Source organism: Canis lupus, chromosome 18 (assembly GCF_011100685.1).
Source record: "Canis lupus familiaris isolate Mischka breed German Shepherd chromosome 18, alternate assembly UU_Cfam_GSD_1.0, whole genome shotgun sequence".
Classification (NCBI taxonomy): Eukaryota; Metazoa; Chordata; class Mammalia; order Carnivora; family Canidae; genus Canis; species Canis lupus.
Window position 1 is genome coordinate 35,231,457 of NC_049239.1, and position 16,586 is coordinate 35,248,042.

Genomic DNA, 16,586 nt, shown 5'->3' on the forward strand with positions numbered 1-16,586 from the left:
GAAATTATGCTCAGTCTCATAAGTAATCAAGAATATGAGAATTAAAATTCTCAAGACTTCACATCATACACTCCAGATTGGCAAAAATTTTAAAGTTTGACAATGCCAAGTATTATTGAAAAAATGAAGCAATGGGGACTTCCAGACACTGTCAGTGTGTAAGTTGGCAAAACCACTTTGGAGAACAGTTTGGTAGTATATTGAAGATGTAAATCCTTTATCAATATAACACCCCCCCCAAAGAAAAAAAACATCAACAGCTGAAAATAACAACAAATAAAACATAAAACAAGTACCTCAACATGATAAAAGCCATATATGAAAAGCCCATAGGTAACATCACACTGAAGGGTGAAAAGCTGAAAGCTTTTCCTCCAAGATTAGGAAAGAGACAAAGTTGCCCACTCTTCTTACCTTTTATTCAACATAGTACTGAAAGTCCTAACCAGACCAATTAGGCAAGAGAAAGAAATAAAAGGCATCCAGATGGGAAAGGAAGAAGTAAAACTCACTTTGCAGATGATGTATATACAGAAAACCCTAAAGGCCCCACCAAAAATGATTAGATTAAATTAATTCAGTAAAACTTCAGGATAGAAAATCTATATAAAAAAATCTGTTGCATTTCTATATACTAATAACCAACTATTAGAGGAATTAAGAAAACTAATTTACATTTCATCAAAAAGAATAAAATACTTATGAATAAATTTAGTCAAGGAGGTGAAAGACCTGTACACTGAAAACTGTGACCTTGATTAAAGAAACTGAGGAAGACACAAATAAATGAAAAAATAATTCCATGCTCATGGATTGGAAGAATTATTATTAAACTGTCTGTGCTACCCAAAACAATCTACAGATTTAATGCAATCTCTATCAAAATTTCAATAGCATTTTTCACAGAAGTAGAACAAACAATCCTAAAACTGTATGGAACCACAAAAGACCCCAAATAGTCACACAAGAAACAATAGGTGTTGACAAGGATGTGGAAAAAAAGGAACCCTTGTGCACTGTTGGTGAGAATGCACACTTGTATCTCCGAGTTTGCTTTTTGTTGCTTGTTGTTGTTTAGATTCCACATACAAGTGAGATCATATGGTATTTGTTTCAGTCTAATTGATTTCAAATTAGCTTAATGCCCTCAAGGTCCATCCATTTTGTTGCAAACGGCAAGGTTTTCTTTTTTTACTGTTTTCTTTATCGGTTCATCCATTGCTTGATACTTGTTTTCATGTCTTAGCTACTGTATATAATGCCGTAGTGAATATGGGATGCATATATCTTTTTGAGTTAGTATTTTCATTTTCTTTGGATAAATACTCAGAAGTGAAATTATTGGATTATGTGTTAGTTCTATTTTTAGTTTTTGAGGAACCTCCATACTCTTTTCCATAGTGGCTGCAACAGTTTACATTCCCACCAACAATGCCCAAAAGTTCCCTTTTCTCTACATCTTCATCAACACTTGTTATTTCTTCTTGATTTTGGCCATTCTAACACATGTGAGGTGATATCACTGTGATTTTAATTTGCATTTCTCTGGTGATTAGTGATGTTGAACACCTTTTCGTGTACCTGCTAGCTATCTGTATTGTCTTCTTTGGAAGACTGTCTATTCAAGTCCTCTACCTGTTTTTAAAAATTAGACTATAGGCAATTATATAGGAGGTGGGTTATTTTTGCTTCATCTTTTCTTGAGTTTAACTTTTCTTAATTCTACTTAATATAGTAGGTATCTTATTGGACTTCCTACTTTGACAGGCGCTAGGTTTGCCGTCCCTATCTCTCAAACCAGAGGTCATCAATGCTGTTATTTAATTTTACTCAATTTGGCAAATGCCCACAAGATAAAAACAGTTTTCTATGTTTAGTTTATTTCTTGGTTCATAATCTTTTTATTTTTTTTTTAAGATTTTATTTTTTCATTCATGAGAGACAGAGAGAGAGAGGCAGAAACACAGGCAGAGGGAGAAGCAGGCTCCATGCAAGGAGCCTGGAGTGGGACTTGATCCTGGGATCACGCAGTGAGCCAAAGGCAAATGCTCAACCGTTGAGCCACCCAGGTGTCCCATGATCTTTTTAGAATTTAGAATTTTGCTTGATAATTTTTTTATTATCTTGCTAGGTCTTTGATACTTTTAAGAAAGTTTATTTATTTATTTTTTGAGATTTTACTTTTTTATTCATGAGAAACAGAGAGAGAGGCAAAGACACAAGCAGAAGGAGAAGCAGGCTCCATGCAGGGAGCCTGACATGGGACTGGATCCCAGGTCTCCAGGATCATGCCCTGGAGTGCCCTGAAGGTGGCGCTAAACTGCTGAGCCACCCAGGCTGCCCAAGGAAGTTTAAAAATATTTTACTCAAATTTATTAATTGTTTGTAGTTGGAGAATTCATCCAAATAGCATAGTCCATCATTTGCAGGAATGGAAGTTTCCCTTTTAGAGTTTCTTGCATACATACCTGTGATGGTTAATTTATGGGTCAAGTTGGCTAGGCTATGAAAGGGTAAACTCATTAAAAAAAAATACAGAAAATATATTGACCAAATGTATTTGCCCAAACACCTGTCTAGATATTGCTGTGAAGGTAATTTTTAGATGAGAGTAATATTTAAATCAATACACTTTGAGTAAAGCACATTACCCTTCAAAATGTGAGTGGTCCTCATCCAAACAGTTAAAAGCCTTAGAGGAAAAGACTCAAGTTCCCCAAGGAAAAAGGAATTCTGCTTCAGGACTGTGTTTGGTCAAGTGTCAGTATCAATTAATTCTTCACTGAGTCTCCAGCCTGCTAACTTGCCCTGAACATTTCAGGTATGCCAGATTCCCAATCACATGAGCCAATTCCTTAAAATAAATTTCTTTCTCTCTGGATATATACATCCTATTAGCTCTGTTTCTTTGGGTAATGCTTACTAATTAAACACCTGTCAAAATGACTAGAATAAAAAATAGTGGTAACACTGAATGTTGGTGGGGATTTGGAGAATCTGGATCACTCATACATTGCCAATGAGAATGGATAATGGTATTAACATTCTGGAAAATAGTTTGGCAGTTTCTTTCACAAGCTAAAGTGAACTCTATTCATTCATCTCAGTAGTTGTACTCTTGGAGATTATCTCTAAGAAATGAAAGCTTACCTTATGTAGAAATGTTCATTCATAGCGTCTTTATTCATAAAAACAAACCTAAAACAACTCAGATGTCCTTCAATGAGTGCATGTTAAACAAACCATAATACATAGGACGTACCATGGACTATTACTCAGCAATAGAAAGGAATAAACTATTGGTGCTTAGATAAACCTTAAGGTGATTATTATGAATGAAAAAAAAGATTGGACTTTTTTTATTAGGGGAGATTAATGTATTAATTAAGTGATCTCTATACCCAGTGTGGGGCTCAAACTCACAACCCTGAGATCATGAGTCACATGGCATACCAACTGAGCCAGCCAGGCACCCCTGAAAAAAATCCAGTCTTAATAGGTTATATATGATTCCATTTATATAACACTGTTGAAATAACAATTATAGAAATAGAGAACAAATTAGTGTAGTGGGTATGGAAACAAAGAAGCTGCTTTGTTGTTACGATTCTGTATTTTGTTGATGGTACAATTCTGTATTTTTATTACAGTGGTAGTTACATGAAGCTATACATATAATAAACTTGCACAGAATTATGCACACACCCACACACATGAGTGAAAGTATAACTTGGTAGAATTATTATATAGTATAAACTCTGTGGATTATACAAATGTCAGATACACAGTTTTTGTATTGTACTATTATTCTGCAAGATATTAAAGTTGGGAGAGGGGATCCCTGGGTGGCTCAGTGGTTTAGCACCTGCCTTCGGCCCAGGGCGTGATCCTGAAGTCCCGGGATTGAGTCCCACATCAGGCTCCCTACATGGAGCCTGCTTCTCCCTCTCCCTCTGCCTCTCTCTCTCTCTGTCTCTCATGAGTAAATAAATAAAAATAAAGTCTTTAAAAAAAAAAGTTGGAAGAGGCTGAGTGAATGGTATATAAGACTCCCTGCACATTTCTTTCCAACTATCTATGAATTGATAATTATTTTTATGAAAAGTTGAAAAGAGAAGTCTCTTGCAGCCTGACTCGTACATTATCTGGGTTGGAAAAGATATATAAGTGCCTTGGTTTTTAACAAAGACAGTTACTCCATTCTTCTTCTTTCAACTTTGTAATGTTTAAAGATTGTCTTACTATTAGTATTCATACCATCCTTGCAGAATGCTTTATATCAAGGCAAAGTTAGGAAGCACAGTGGCAGCGTTGGTACGAAGCATTTACTGAAGGGTCAACCTTCCCTGAAGCTTATAGAACATGGTGTCTAGGGACATGCCAAAAATTTAGCCCTTGGAGGTACTAAGGTAACAGAAAAAGCTTCATTTACAGAGAAATTGGATGGATCATCGTTGCTAAGTGTTGTGTGTATCAAGATCCAGAATAGGAGTGATGACGAAAATTCAGTGTTAAACCTGGAGGATTATGGGATACAGGTTGTTATATTTTTGTGGTAATTCTGCTGTTACTGAAAAACCTAGATAAATGATTTTTTCATTTAAAACCTTTTTATATTATAGGAAATAAATGTTAATATGGAGAATGATTTTAAGAGTGATTCATCGTCCTCTACCTTTGCTCTTCAAAGTTCTTCGGAGACCATGTTTTCTATTCAGCTATTGGATTTCAAAACAAGTTTACTGGAAGCATTAGAAGAGTTACGTATGAGAAGGGTAAGCTCACTTTTAAAATCCTTTTTTAAGTTAGGGAACTTGATCTTGTCCAGCCATTTGGTTTAAGGAAAAAAAAGATACAACAAAATAACTTCTTATTTTGAAAGTAGAAATATAGAAGTATAGTCCAGATAATGAAGTAAAAGAGAAAAGGACAGATTTAGTCATTATCACAGAAGGGAAAAGAAGAATTTATAAAGCAGAAAGTAAAATGGATTTTTAGATTGTTAAATACTCTGTAAGTCAGATAGTGTTTACTGAGTGCCTAGGAGTGCATAGGTATTACTATAGCTGACACTCTGGCTTATTTAAAAAAGAGCTGCTCTTCAGGAGGTTATATTTTTGTTAAAGGCTATGAGATAAGTGTCTATGAATGATTAAGTAATGAAACAGGACAATACATTAAGTGACAAAATAAATTTATGTAGTGAGTATTCTGATTCAAAGAATAAACTAAAAAAAACAAAAACAAAGAATAAACTAATAACTCTTGAGGTATTTAGAAAGGAAATAGCCTGGGGCAGCCCAGGTGGCTCAGTGGCTTAGTGCCTGCCTTCAGCCTGGGACATGATCCTGGAGTTCTGGGATCGAGTCCCACGTCAGGCTCCCTGCATGGAGCCTGCTTCTCCCTCTGCCTGTGTCTCTGCCTCTCTCTCCCTCTCTCTGTGTCTCTCATGAATAAATAAATAAAATCTTAAAAAAAAAACTGCAGAATTATAAACAGTTCTATTTAAAAAAAAAGGAAATAGCTCTATAAAATTTTTTTAATTTATTTTTTAAGGTTTTATTTATTTATTTGAGAGAGACACAAAGAGTGAGAGAGAGAGAGAGATAGAGTGAGGTGATGGGTAGAGAGTGAAGCAGACTCCCGCTGAGCAGGGAGCCCCGATGTGAGACTTGATCCTGGAACTCCAGGATCATGACCTGAGTCAAAGGCAGACACCCAACCGACTGAGCCTCCCAGACACACTAAATTTATTTTTTTAAGATTTTATTTATTTGAGAGAGAGAGGCGAGGGAAAGAGAGAGAGAGCAAGCGAGAGGAGGAGCAGAGAGGGACAAGCAGGGAACGTGATATGGAGCTCAATCCAATGACCCGAGCTGAGATCAAGAGTCAGACACTTGGGGCAGCCCAGGTGGCTCAGAGGTTTAGTACCGCCTTCAGCCCGGGGCATTGATCCTTGAGACCTGGGATCAAGTCCCACGTTGGGCTCCCTGCATGGAGCCTGCTACTCCCTCTGCCTGTGTCTCTGCCTCTCTCTCTGTGTCTCTCATGAATAAATAAAATCTTAAAAAAAAAAAAAAAAAAGACCTGAGGTAGATGCTTTACTGAGCTACCCAGAAACCCCCTGCTTTAAAAAAAAAAAAAAAAAGTCAGACACTTAACTGACTGAGCCACCCATGTGCCCCTATATAAAATTATAAAAGTTGTTTCAGCAGAACTCTATTGTTCAAAATCCCTTAAAAACATTTCATTTCTGAGATTGTGGGTCTACATTTGAAGTGTATGTTGTCAGTTCTTTGTAAGATAGATAGATTGGGGTTGGTATGATTATTATGGAGAGAAGAAAATAAACTATAAAACTACTGCAATGATGGAGATGGGATCATTAGGATTTATATATAACTGTGAAGACAGAACAGAAGAGACAAGAAGGAAATCAGTAGAATTTGGTGGTTTCCTGAAAATGAGCTGTGAGAAAAAAGATCTGAAACCACATTTTTATTATGTGAATCTTGTTCTAGGATTTAAAAATATTGAAATTTGTTATAATAAGAACATTTAATTACTGCAGTGTTCATCCTATATAAAGGTATTTATTATCTGTATATTAAAAGCATATTTAATAAAGAAATCCTGCTAAAAAAGGATATGTTGGATAAGCATTAAAAAATAATTTTTGTAAGAATAGCTTAAGGTGGTATCTTTTCTAAATTAAATCAAGTCTAGGTAACTATTTAGAATTTCATATTCTCTATGTTCTAAGCATTATATTTAATCTGTTTATATTTCCAACTTAAAAAATACATTTCCTTTGAAAATCTTTTGAAAGTTTCAGGGTAGCAAGAGGAAATGTGTTTTTAATAATTAAATGCAGATACATATATACTACTTTTAATAATAATCTTTACTGAAAGAAGACTTTATTCTTAAGAAGGGGAAAAATTCTTCCCTTTTATTGGAAAAGAGATGTATTGATTTTCACATTTACTGTGGTGGTAACACTATATCCCTATTGTGGGATTTTAATTTTTCCCCCATATTTTATTAGGAAAAATGAAAAAAATACGCAGTTGTTGAAAAAATTTCACGGTAAACATGTATATACCCACTGTGGTGGGTAGAAAAAATGGCATCCCAGTGATCTCCAAATCTTAATTCTGCATCTTTGAATATGTTACCTTACATGGCAAAAGGGATTTTGCTGTGGTGTCTGGATGGCTCAGTTTAAAGAAACTCTTGGGGGATCCCTGGGTGGCGCAGCGGTTTGGCGCCTGCCTTTGGCCCAGGGCGCGATCCTGGAGACCCGGGATCGAATCCCACGTCGGGCTCCCGGTGCATGGAGCCTGCTTCTCCCTCTGCCTGTGTCTCTGCCTCTCTCTCTCTCTGACTACCATAAATAAATAAAAATTAAAAAAAAAAAAAAAAAGGATTCCTTTAAAAAAAAATAAATAAATAAATAAAGAAACTCTTGGTTTTGGCCCAGGTCATGATCTCAGGGTTGTGGGATCGATTCCCACCTTAGGCTCTGTAGTGGGCATGGAGCCTGCTTGGTATTCTCTCCTTCTCCTCTGTCCTCCCCCCCACTCACTCTCCCTCTCTTAAATAAATACATCTTTTTTTTAAAAAAAGGGATTTTGCAGATGTGATAAAGTTATGAATTTTGAGAAGAGGAATTGTGCTGGATTATTCAGAGGGCCCAACATATTTATGAGGGTTTAGAATCAGAAGGAAGCAGGATAATATCAGAGAAAAAGATGTGATGACAGAAGTAGGGGGCATGGTGAGAGAGAGATTTGAAGATGTTGTGTTGCTGCCTTTGAAGATAGCAGAAGCAAGTCACAAGTCAAGGAATGCAGGTGGAAGCTGAAAGAGGCAAGGAATTTTTCTCTGGAGACTTCAAAGGGTATGCAGCCCAGACAACATCTTGATTTTAGTTAAGAACATATCAGATTTCTGACCTCCCAAACTGTAATAGAATAAATTTGAGTTTTAAGCCAACAAATTGGTTATAATTTTTTACAGCAGCAATGGAAACTAATATACCCACCACCCAGATTCTATACTTGATCTCGTATATATCCATATAACATTGGCCCTATTTCTTTGATACATTTCCATGCTGGTTTGAAATTAGTATACTTCAGTATGCATATCATTAACTGAAGTTCAATATTTATGTATTTTTCTTTTAATAGAAAATGTACATACAGTTGACCTTTGAACAACATGGGCTTGAACTGCCTAAGTACATTTATATGAAGATTTTTTTGGGTAAATATAGAATAATACTGTAAACACATCTTCTCTTATGATTTTCTTAACATTTTCTTTTCTCTAGCTAATTTTATTGTAAAAATACAGTATATAATACATGTGACATACAATATATGTATTAATCAACTGTTTATGTTACTGGTAAGGCTTCTGGTCAACAGTAAGCTATTAGTGGTTAAGTTTTTGGAGAGTCAAAAGTTATATACAGATTTTTGATTGTGCTGGGAGTTGGTGCCCCTAACCTTCAGGTTGTTCAGAGGTCAACTATACAATGAAATGTTTAGTTCCTAAGTGCACCATTTCATGAGTTTTAACAAATGCCTGTAACTGTCTCATCCAAATCCTTGTCAGGATATAGAACATTACTAACTCCCCCAGAAAGTTCCTTCATGTCCTTACTCACTTATTCCTCATCCTTATGTATCCAGAGGTAACCATTGTTCCAGTTTTTTTCACTAGGGATTAGTGTATTGCTGTTCTGGAAATTCATATAAATAGAATCATTACACTATATGTTCTTTGTATAAGTTTTCTTTTACTCAGCATGATATTTTGAGATTAATTTGTTATTTTACATATCAGTAGTTTTTTTCCTTTTTATGATGGAGTACTAGTCTGTTACATAAATCTGTAACACAATTTGTCCATCCTAGTGATGGACGCCTTGCTGGTTTCCACTTGGTGGCTCTTATGAATAAAGCTGCATGAATATTTTTGTACAAAATGTTGGGCAGACATGTAGGACACGGCTAACCAGGAAAAGATCTTATTTGGGAACTATTTAAGAGATACTGATTACTTCACATGCCCTTCCTGCTCTGCTGAATCTTCATTGAAAATTTTTAATATTTCCCCTTGGTAGTCTGTGAAGAGATATTTTTATTTAGCATTTTTTTAAAAAGAAAAAGGTAAAAAAAATAAAAAGGAAAAAAGAAAAAAGAAAAAGTTTGAGATCCAATCAAAAGTAATAATTATATTTAATTTATAAAGTTAAAAATGTAGAACTAAAATACTGTTCTTACTAGTATTACTGATTACTGATCAATTACTGATATGCTTGGATGGAATTGATTCTTAGGTCCTTGTATTGTTCAGGAGGTAACATATTGACCAACTATAGACTTTGTTTAGTTATGTAGGCATATTAAAATTTTCAGAGTAATCAGTAAGTGAATAGAAATAGGTTTGTATCATTCCAAATAGTGGAGAGAAAATATGTAATCATAATAAAGTATCTTTGATTTGATGTTGCAAATAGCCATAAAGAAAGAGTAATTTTAGATTTTAGCTGTCTCTGAAGTTTTATCCTGATAAAAAATACTGATGCTGTCTTCTTTGTATTCCAGAAGTTGGCCTAGGTAATCTCCATTTTTCTAACAAGTTTTAACACTGAAAGTTCTGTTCATGGTAAACTCAAGGCTTTCTTTTCTCTTTTATTTATCCCCTCCCCTTGCCTCACCAGAAAATGTCTTTGTTTTGCCATGGATTTGTAGGTTACCATTTTTGTTCTGTCAGAATTTTGAAGAGATTTTGTTGAATTCTTTTGTTGCAGTTGAGAAGTTTGATATTCATTTAATTGTCCCTCTGTAGGTAATCCATCATTTCTTTCTATTTGCTCGCTGGAGTTTCTTTTTATCTTTAATGGTTTGTAGTTTTAATGAGTCTGTATGAGATTTTATTTACATTTCTTGAGACTAATTTTGGTTCCTGAATCTTAGGAAAATTTTCAGCTGTCTTTTTTTTTTTTTTTTTTTTTGTCATCTTTTTGAGTATTGCCTCTCTCTTATTTCTTCTATTATCTTCTATCTGGAATTCCCATTAGGTAGCATATTAGACCATGTCATTTTATCTTTTATGATTTTTTTTTTAAATATTTTATTTATTTATTTATGAGAGACACAGAGAGAGAGGCAGAGACACAGGCAGAGGGAGAAGCAGGCTCCATGCAAGGAGCCCAACGTGGGACTTGATCCCCAGTCTCCAGAATCACGCCCTGGGCTGAAGGTGGCGCTAAACCACTGAGCCACCCGGGCTGCCCATCTTTTATGATTCTTAACTCTTTTCTAAGAGTTTTTTTTTTGCTTCTCTATTGCACTCTGGGTGTTTCGTTTTGTTGTATTTGCTGTTCTATTGCACTCTGGGTGTTTGCTTCTCTATTGCACTCTGGGTGTTTCGTTTTGTTGTTTCCTAATTGTCTCTTCAAATGTTTTTACTTGCTACCTAACTTGATTAGAGCTTTAAATTTCAGTGATTAAATTTTTCATTTCTGTAGTTTCTTCAAAGAATTTGCTATGGTCTGAATGTTTGTGTCCCTCCAAAATTCAAATGTTGAAACCTGATATCCAGGGTGATGATATTAGGAGGTTGGGTCTTTGGGAGGTGATTAAGTCATGAGGGATAGAGCCCTCATAAATGGGATTAGCACCGTAACAGAGCCTCCTAGCCCCATATGCAATGTGAGGTTATGAACTGGGGAGCATTTGTCACCAGAAATAGAATCTGACCATGTGGGCACCCTGATCTTAGACTTCCGGTCTCTAAAACTGTGAGAAATTAATTTCTGTTATTTGTAGGCTGCCTAGTGTGTGGTATTTTGTTATAGAAGACTGAACAGATTAAGACAGTATCTAAAAATTTAATGAAATATCAATAAAAACCCAGGAGAATGTTTTTCAGAATTTTGCAGGATGATTCTAAGGTTATATCTATAAGAAAAATGTATAGGGGCACCCAACACAGTATTTGATCTCATGAGCCTGAGATCATGACCGAGTGAAAAATCAAGAGTTGGATGCTTAACTGACTGAGCTACCCAGGCTCTCTTTAGTATACTATAATTTATTTAGTTTTATTTTTTAAAGATTTATTTATTTATTTATGATAGACATAGAGAGAGAGAGAGGGGCAGAGACACAGGAGGAGGGAGAAGCAGGCTCCATGCCGGGAGCCTGGCGCGGGACTCGATCCTGGGACTCTAGGATCGCGCCCTGGGCCAAAGGCAGGTGCCAAACTGCTGAGCCACCCAGGGATCCCCAGTATACTATAATTTAAAACATCAGATACATTGGGAATTAAAGTGTTATTTTTTTTGTGAAAAACCTATTCAGATAATTTGAACAGTGCTTGTCTCATTCTTGCATGTCACTTACAATATGGAGTTAGCATTATTTCTCTGCCTTTACAACTATAATACTCTTGTTCAAGTTTGGATAAGCTTGCCACCGTTTATCCATTGCATTTTCAATGTTGTCAGATAACTTTGAGAACTCCTTCAGTGTGCTATTTTTGCTAGCATTACTAATTCTGGGACATCTTCATCCTTTTGATCACAATCATTTTACTTCTATAATCACTTTTTGTTAAATTGATGTTTATCTTCTTTCTATTCTTCTGGCTGCATTTCCAGTCTCTCAAATGACAGCAGTGTAAATATTCTTATGGTCACCTTTTTTTTTTTTTTTTTAAATAATCTGATTTTTATTCCAATATTTGGAAAACTGCTATATAATTTAGATGAATATACAATGATGTATGAAATAATAATAACAAAGGCTTTCTAAAGAAGCACATTTATTTATTTTATTTTTAAATATTTTATTTTTAAATATTTTATTTATTTATGATAGACATAGGGAGAAAGAGAGAGGCAGAGACTCAGGCAGAGGGAGAAGCAGGTTCCATGCCAGGAGCCCGATGCGGGACTCCATCCCTGGACTCCAGGATCGTGCCCTGCCTGGGCAAAAGGCAGGCGCTAAACCACTGAGCCACCCAGGGATCCCCTAGAGAAGCACATTTAAGCTTAAGAAAAATTCCACAAATTGTTGACATGTTTTCTACATTCAAATTTAAATATTTTTCACATGAAATACTTATAATTGATTATAAAATGAAATTTAGAAGCACAAAAATGTGAATCAGCTCAAGTATCAGGTAGTCTTTATTTATTTTTATTTATTTATTTATTTATTTATTTATTTATTTATTTATTTATGATAGTCACACAGAGAGAGAGAGAGAGAGGCAGAGACACAGGCAGAGGGAGAAGCAGGCTCCATGCAGGGAGCCCGACGTGGGATTCGATCCCGGGTCTCCAGGATCGCGCCCTGGGCCAAAGGCAGGCGCCAAACCGCTGCACCACCCAGGGATCCCTCAGGTAGTCTTTATTAATAAGACTCAAGTCAGGGCAGCCCAGGTGGCTCAGCGCTTTAGCACCGCCTTCAGCCCAGGGCGTGGTCCTGGAGATCAAGTCCCACATCTGGCTCCCTGTGTGGAGCCTGCTTCTCCCTCTGCCTGTGTCTCTGCCTGTCTTTCTCTGTGTCTCTCATGAATAAATAAATAAAATCTTAAAAAAAATAAGACATCAAAATAAAAAATAGATATATTGAATTTTGTGTCTACTAAAATTAAAGGAGCATGAAAATATGTATTGCAAACTGGCCAGTTGACCAGAAGAATTTTCTAAAGAAACCTCTTCATGGTGAACTAAAAGATAGATAAAATGTTAATTTTTAAAAGGTTTACAACTGTCTTCTTTTGGAGAATAAATGACATTGATTTAAATTTTTATTGTATGAACTGGATTGACAAATCTAGCTTTATTTTAAAAAATTATTGGAAAAAAATTAAAAAATTATTGGGCAGCCCCGGTGGCTTAGCGGTTTAGCACTAAATTTGTGCAATTACTCATGATACTGTTCCATAGTAACTGAAAATTGAACCATGTCGTTAGGTAACTGGTGGTGTTTATCCAAACAAGGTAACTGAAATTCGTGTTTATTGAAATCGTGAGGACTGCTTGTATATTGTTAAATGAAAAACGCAAGTTGTTTTTTAAAGAATTAAAGTATCACTTGCCATCAGGGAAATACAAATCAAAATCACAATGAGATACCACCTCACACCAGTGAGAATGGGGAAAATTAACAAGGCAGGAAACCGCAAATGTTGGAGAGGATGCAGAGAAAAGGGAACCCTCTTACACTGTTGGTGGGAATGTGAAATGGTACAGCCACTCTGGAAAACTGTGTGGAGGTTCCTCAAAGAGTGAAAAATAGACCTGCCCTACGACCCAGCAATTGCACTGTTGGGGATTTACCCCAAAGATACAGATGCAATGAAACGCCGGGACACCTGCACCCCGATGTTTCTAGCAGCAATGTCCACAATAGCCAAACTGTGGAAGGAGTCTTGGTGTCCATCGAAAGATGAATGGATAAAGAAGCTGTGGTCTATGTATACAATGGAATATTACTCAGCCATTAGAAATGACAAATACCCACCATTTGCTTCAACGTGGATGGAACTGGAGGGTATTATGCTGAGTGAAATGAGTCAATCGGAGAAGGACAAACATTATATGTTCTCATTCATTTAGGGAATATAAATAATAGTGAAAGGGAATAGAAGGGAAGGGAGAAGAAATGGGTAGGAAATATCAGAAAGGGAGACAGAACATAAAGACTCCTAACTCTGGGAAACGAACTAGGGGTGGTGGAAGGGGAGGAGGGTGGGGGGTGGGGGTGAATGGGTGACGGGCACTGAGGGGGGCACTTGACGGATGAGCACTGGGTGTTATTCTGTATGTTGGCAAATTGAACACCAATAAAAAATAAATTTATTATTAAAAAAAAGAATTAAAGTAAATGTATAGTCAAAAAAAGCAGTTCTGGAAGGATATATATTACATCATTAGCTATGGTTATTTCAGAAGAGTAAAGTTCTTTGTAGTATTTTTGTATCTGTTCTGTAAATTTGAGGATGTTTTATAGTCAAATATTTAACATAAAGTATTTGGTATACCAAGAAATACTATATAAATCAACACCAATATAAAAACCAGACAATAGAAACAGTATATGATTTGGATATTGGATTTTAAACAGAAAGGGGGCACACCCCGGGTGGCTCAGCGGTTTAGCGCCGTCTTCAGCCCAGGGCCTGATCCTGGAGACCCAGGATCGAGTCCCACGTCAGGCTCCCGGCATGGAGCCTGCTTCTCCCTCTGCCTGTGTCTCTGCCTCTCTCTCTCTCTGTGTATCTCATGAATAAATAAATAAAATCTTAAAAAAAATAAACGGGGCATTTTAAATAGAAAATGATATTTAATATTATAATTAATACATTGAAGAAATTAGAAAATTGAGAAAATAGGGGAAGAGATGGAAAATTTTCTCTGAGACTTCCAATTTTAAAATAATCAAGTGGAAATTCTGGAAGTAAAATATACAGTACCCCCCCCCCCCCCATTAAGAACTCCCTAGATGTAACAGCTGCTTAAACACAGCAGAAGACAGAATTAGAGAACTAGCAGTAGAAAATATCCAAATGATAAAGTGCCACCTACAGATTAAAGGAACTCTGCAAAATCCAAGTGTGATGAATACAAAGGAAATCACACTGAGATGCATCAGAGAAGGACTACTGAAAAACCAAATGGAAAGTCCTAAAAGCAGCTAGAGTGGAAAAGATCCATCAAAGGCACATACAATTGATGGTGGAGTTCTCAGTAATAATTATTCAGCCCCAAAGACAATGCAGTGACACTTTAAAGTACTAAAAGAATAACTACCGGTCTAGAATTCTATTCTCTTAAAATATCCTCAAAAATAAAGGTGTGAATCTTAATTAATTTTTAAATGAATTTTTTAAGAAAGAAAGAAAGAAAGAAAGAGGGGATCCCTGGGTGGCTCAGCGGTTTGGCGCCTGCCTTTGGCCCAGGGCGCGATCCTGGAGTCCCGGGATTGAGTCCCGCATCGGGCTCCCGGCATGGAGCCTGCTTCTCCCTCTGCCTGTGTCTCTGCCTCTCTCTCCCTCTCTATGTCTATCATGAATAAATACATCTTTAAAAAAACAAAACAAAACAAAACAAAAAAAAACAGAAAGAAAGAAATAAGGCAGGCCAGCCCAGTGGCTCAGCGGTTTAGCGCCTGCCTTCAGCCCAGGGCGTGATCCTGGAGACCCAAGATCAAGTCCCATGTCGGGCTCCCTGCATGGAGCCTGCTTCTCCTTCTGCCTGTGTCTCTGCCTCTCTCTCTCGCTCTCTCTCTATGCGTCTATCATGAATAAATAAATAAATAAATCTTTAAAAAAATAATAAAATCTAAAAAAAAGAAGAAAGAAGCCAGATCCAGGTACATTTATATGACATCCTGGAAGAGACAAAGCTATAGGGATGGAAAACAAATCAGTGATTGCCAGGTGTGATAGGCATTGACTATAAATGGAATGTGTAAGAGAATTTTTGGGAGTGATAGACCATTCTGTATGGTAAAGTAGTTGGAACATTACTCCACATGTTTGTCAAAGCCCATAAAACTACACCATAAACAGTGAACTATGAAGTATGTAAAAATTCAGTCAGGATTCAGAAGAATTACAAAATGGAATACAGACTGTGAAAATATATGTAACTGTTTCACTAACATAATGACATCACTTCAGTGAATGAAATGAGTAGGAAGAGAACTTGACTTAAGTAACTTTGGAAAACAGCATTTAACAAGATACTGTAAGGATAACACCAAAAAGGTGCATAAACACTTTCTAGTTGGTGAATTTGTTTCTCATGGGAATAAGGCTGAAACTATACATATGCTAGGGTTGAACAAATAAGCAAAAATTGTGGATAATGAGAGCTAGGTAGAATATTTTTCTCTGTTGAAGGAAGTTACAAATAAGCTAGACTGAGCTCTGTGGTCCTAGATTTGAGTTGGAGATACCACTATGAACTCATGATTTCATTATATATGCATATAAACAGATATAAAAATACAGATGTATGTATGTACATGAATTAGTATATTCTAGCTGCTGAAAAGGCCTAGAAATAGTGACCCCACAGTATCAGCAACCATTTATAGTGCCCAGATCTTGGTTCTAAATATCTTATCTAAAAAGAAAAAAAAAACTTATTTAATAAAAGAAACCAGGACTTCTTGGAGAAATGGCTTATTCCAGGGTTGGACATCTTATAGTCCTGGATAGTAAGGAGGAACAACATGTAAAAGGATACAGAAGCCAGCCTGAAAGAGCTCTTCATTCTTCATGGACAAAGCTGCAACAATTTGAGCAACAAAATAAGTAACGACAGTATTGGATTATAACCCAAAGAATATTGGATCCATTATTTCCTACTGATAGAAATAAATGATTGGGGGAGACAGAACGAAGAAGAGAACTAGAAAATTACCCTTAGAACATTAGAGTAATAATTGCTGCAGGCAAGATCCACTGCTGATTGCTAACATTGGTGGAAGAAACTTATAGGTGAAACAGAATAGTTGTATAGCAGTTCCTCCTCAAATTATTTGGTA

The 16,586-nt window shown here is 36.2% G+C and overlaps 1 protein-coding gene across 12 annotated transcripts in view; it reads left to right on the forward strand.

The window, feature by feature from the left end:
- Positions 1–16,586, forward strand: part of CCDC73 (coiled-coil domain containing 73) — a 138,337-nt gene that overhangs the window by 27,317 nt on the left and 94,434 nt on the right. For all 12 annotated transcript variants that reach the window (XM_038563087.1, XM_038563091.1, XM_038563093.1 and 9 more), the window contains one exon: positions 4,623–4,775. In XM_038563087.1, coding sequence (XP_038419015.1) covers positions 4,623–4,775 — 153 coding nt within the window. The remainder of the gene's footprint in view (positions 1–4,622; positions 4,776–16,586) is intronic.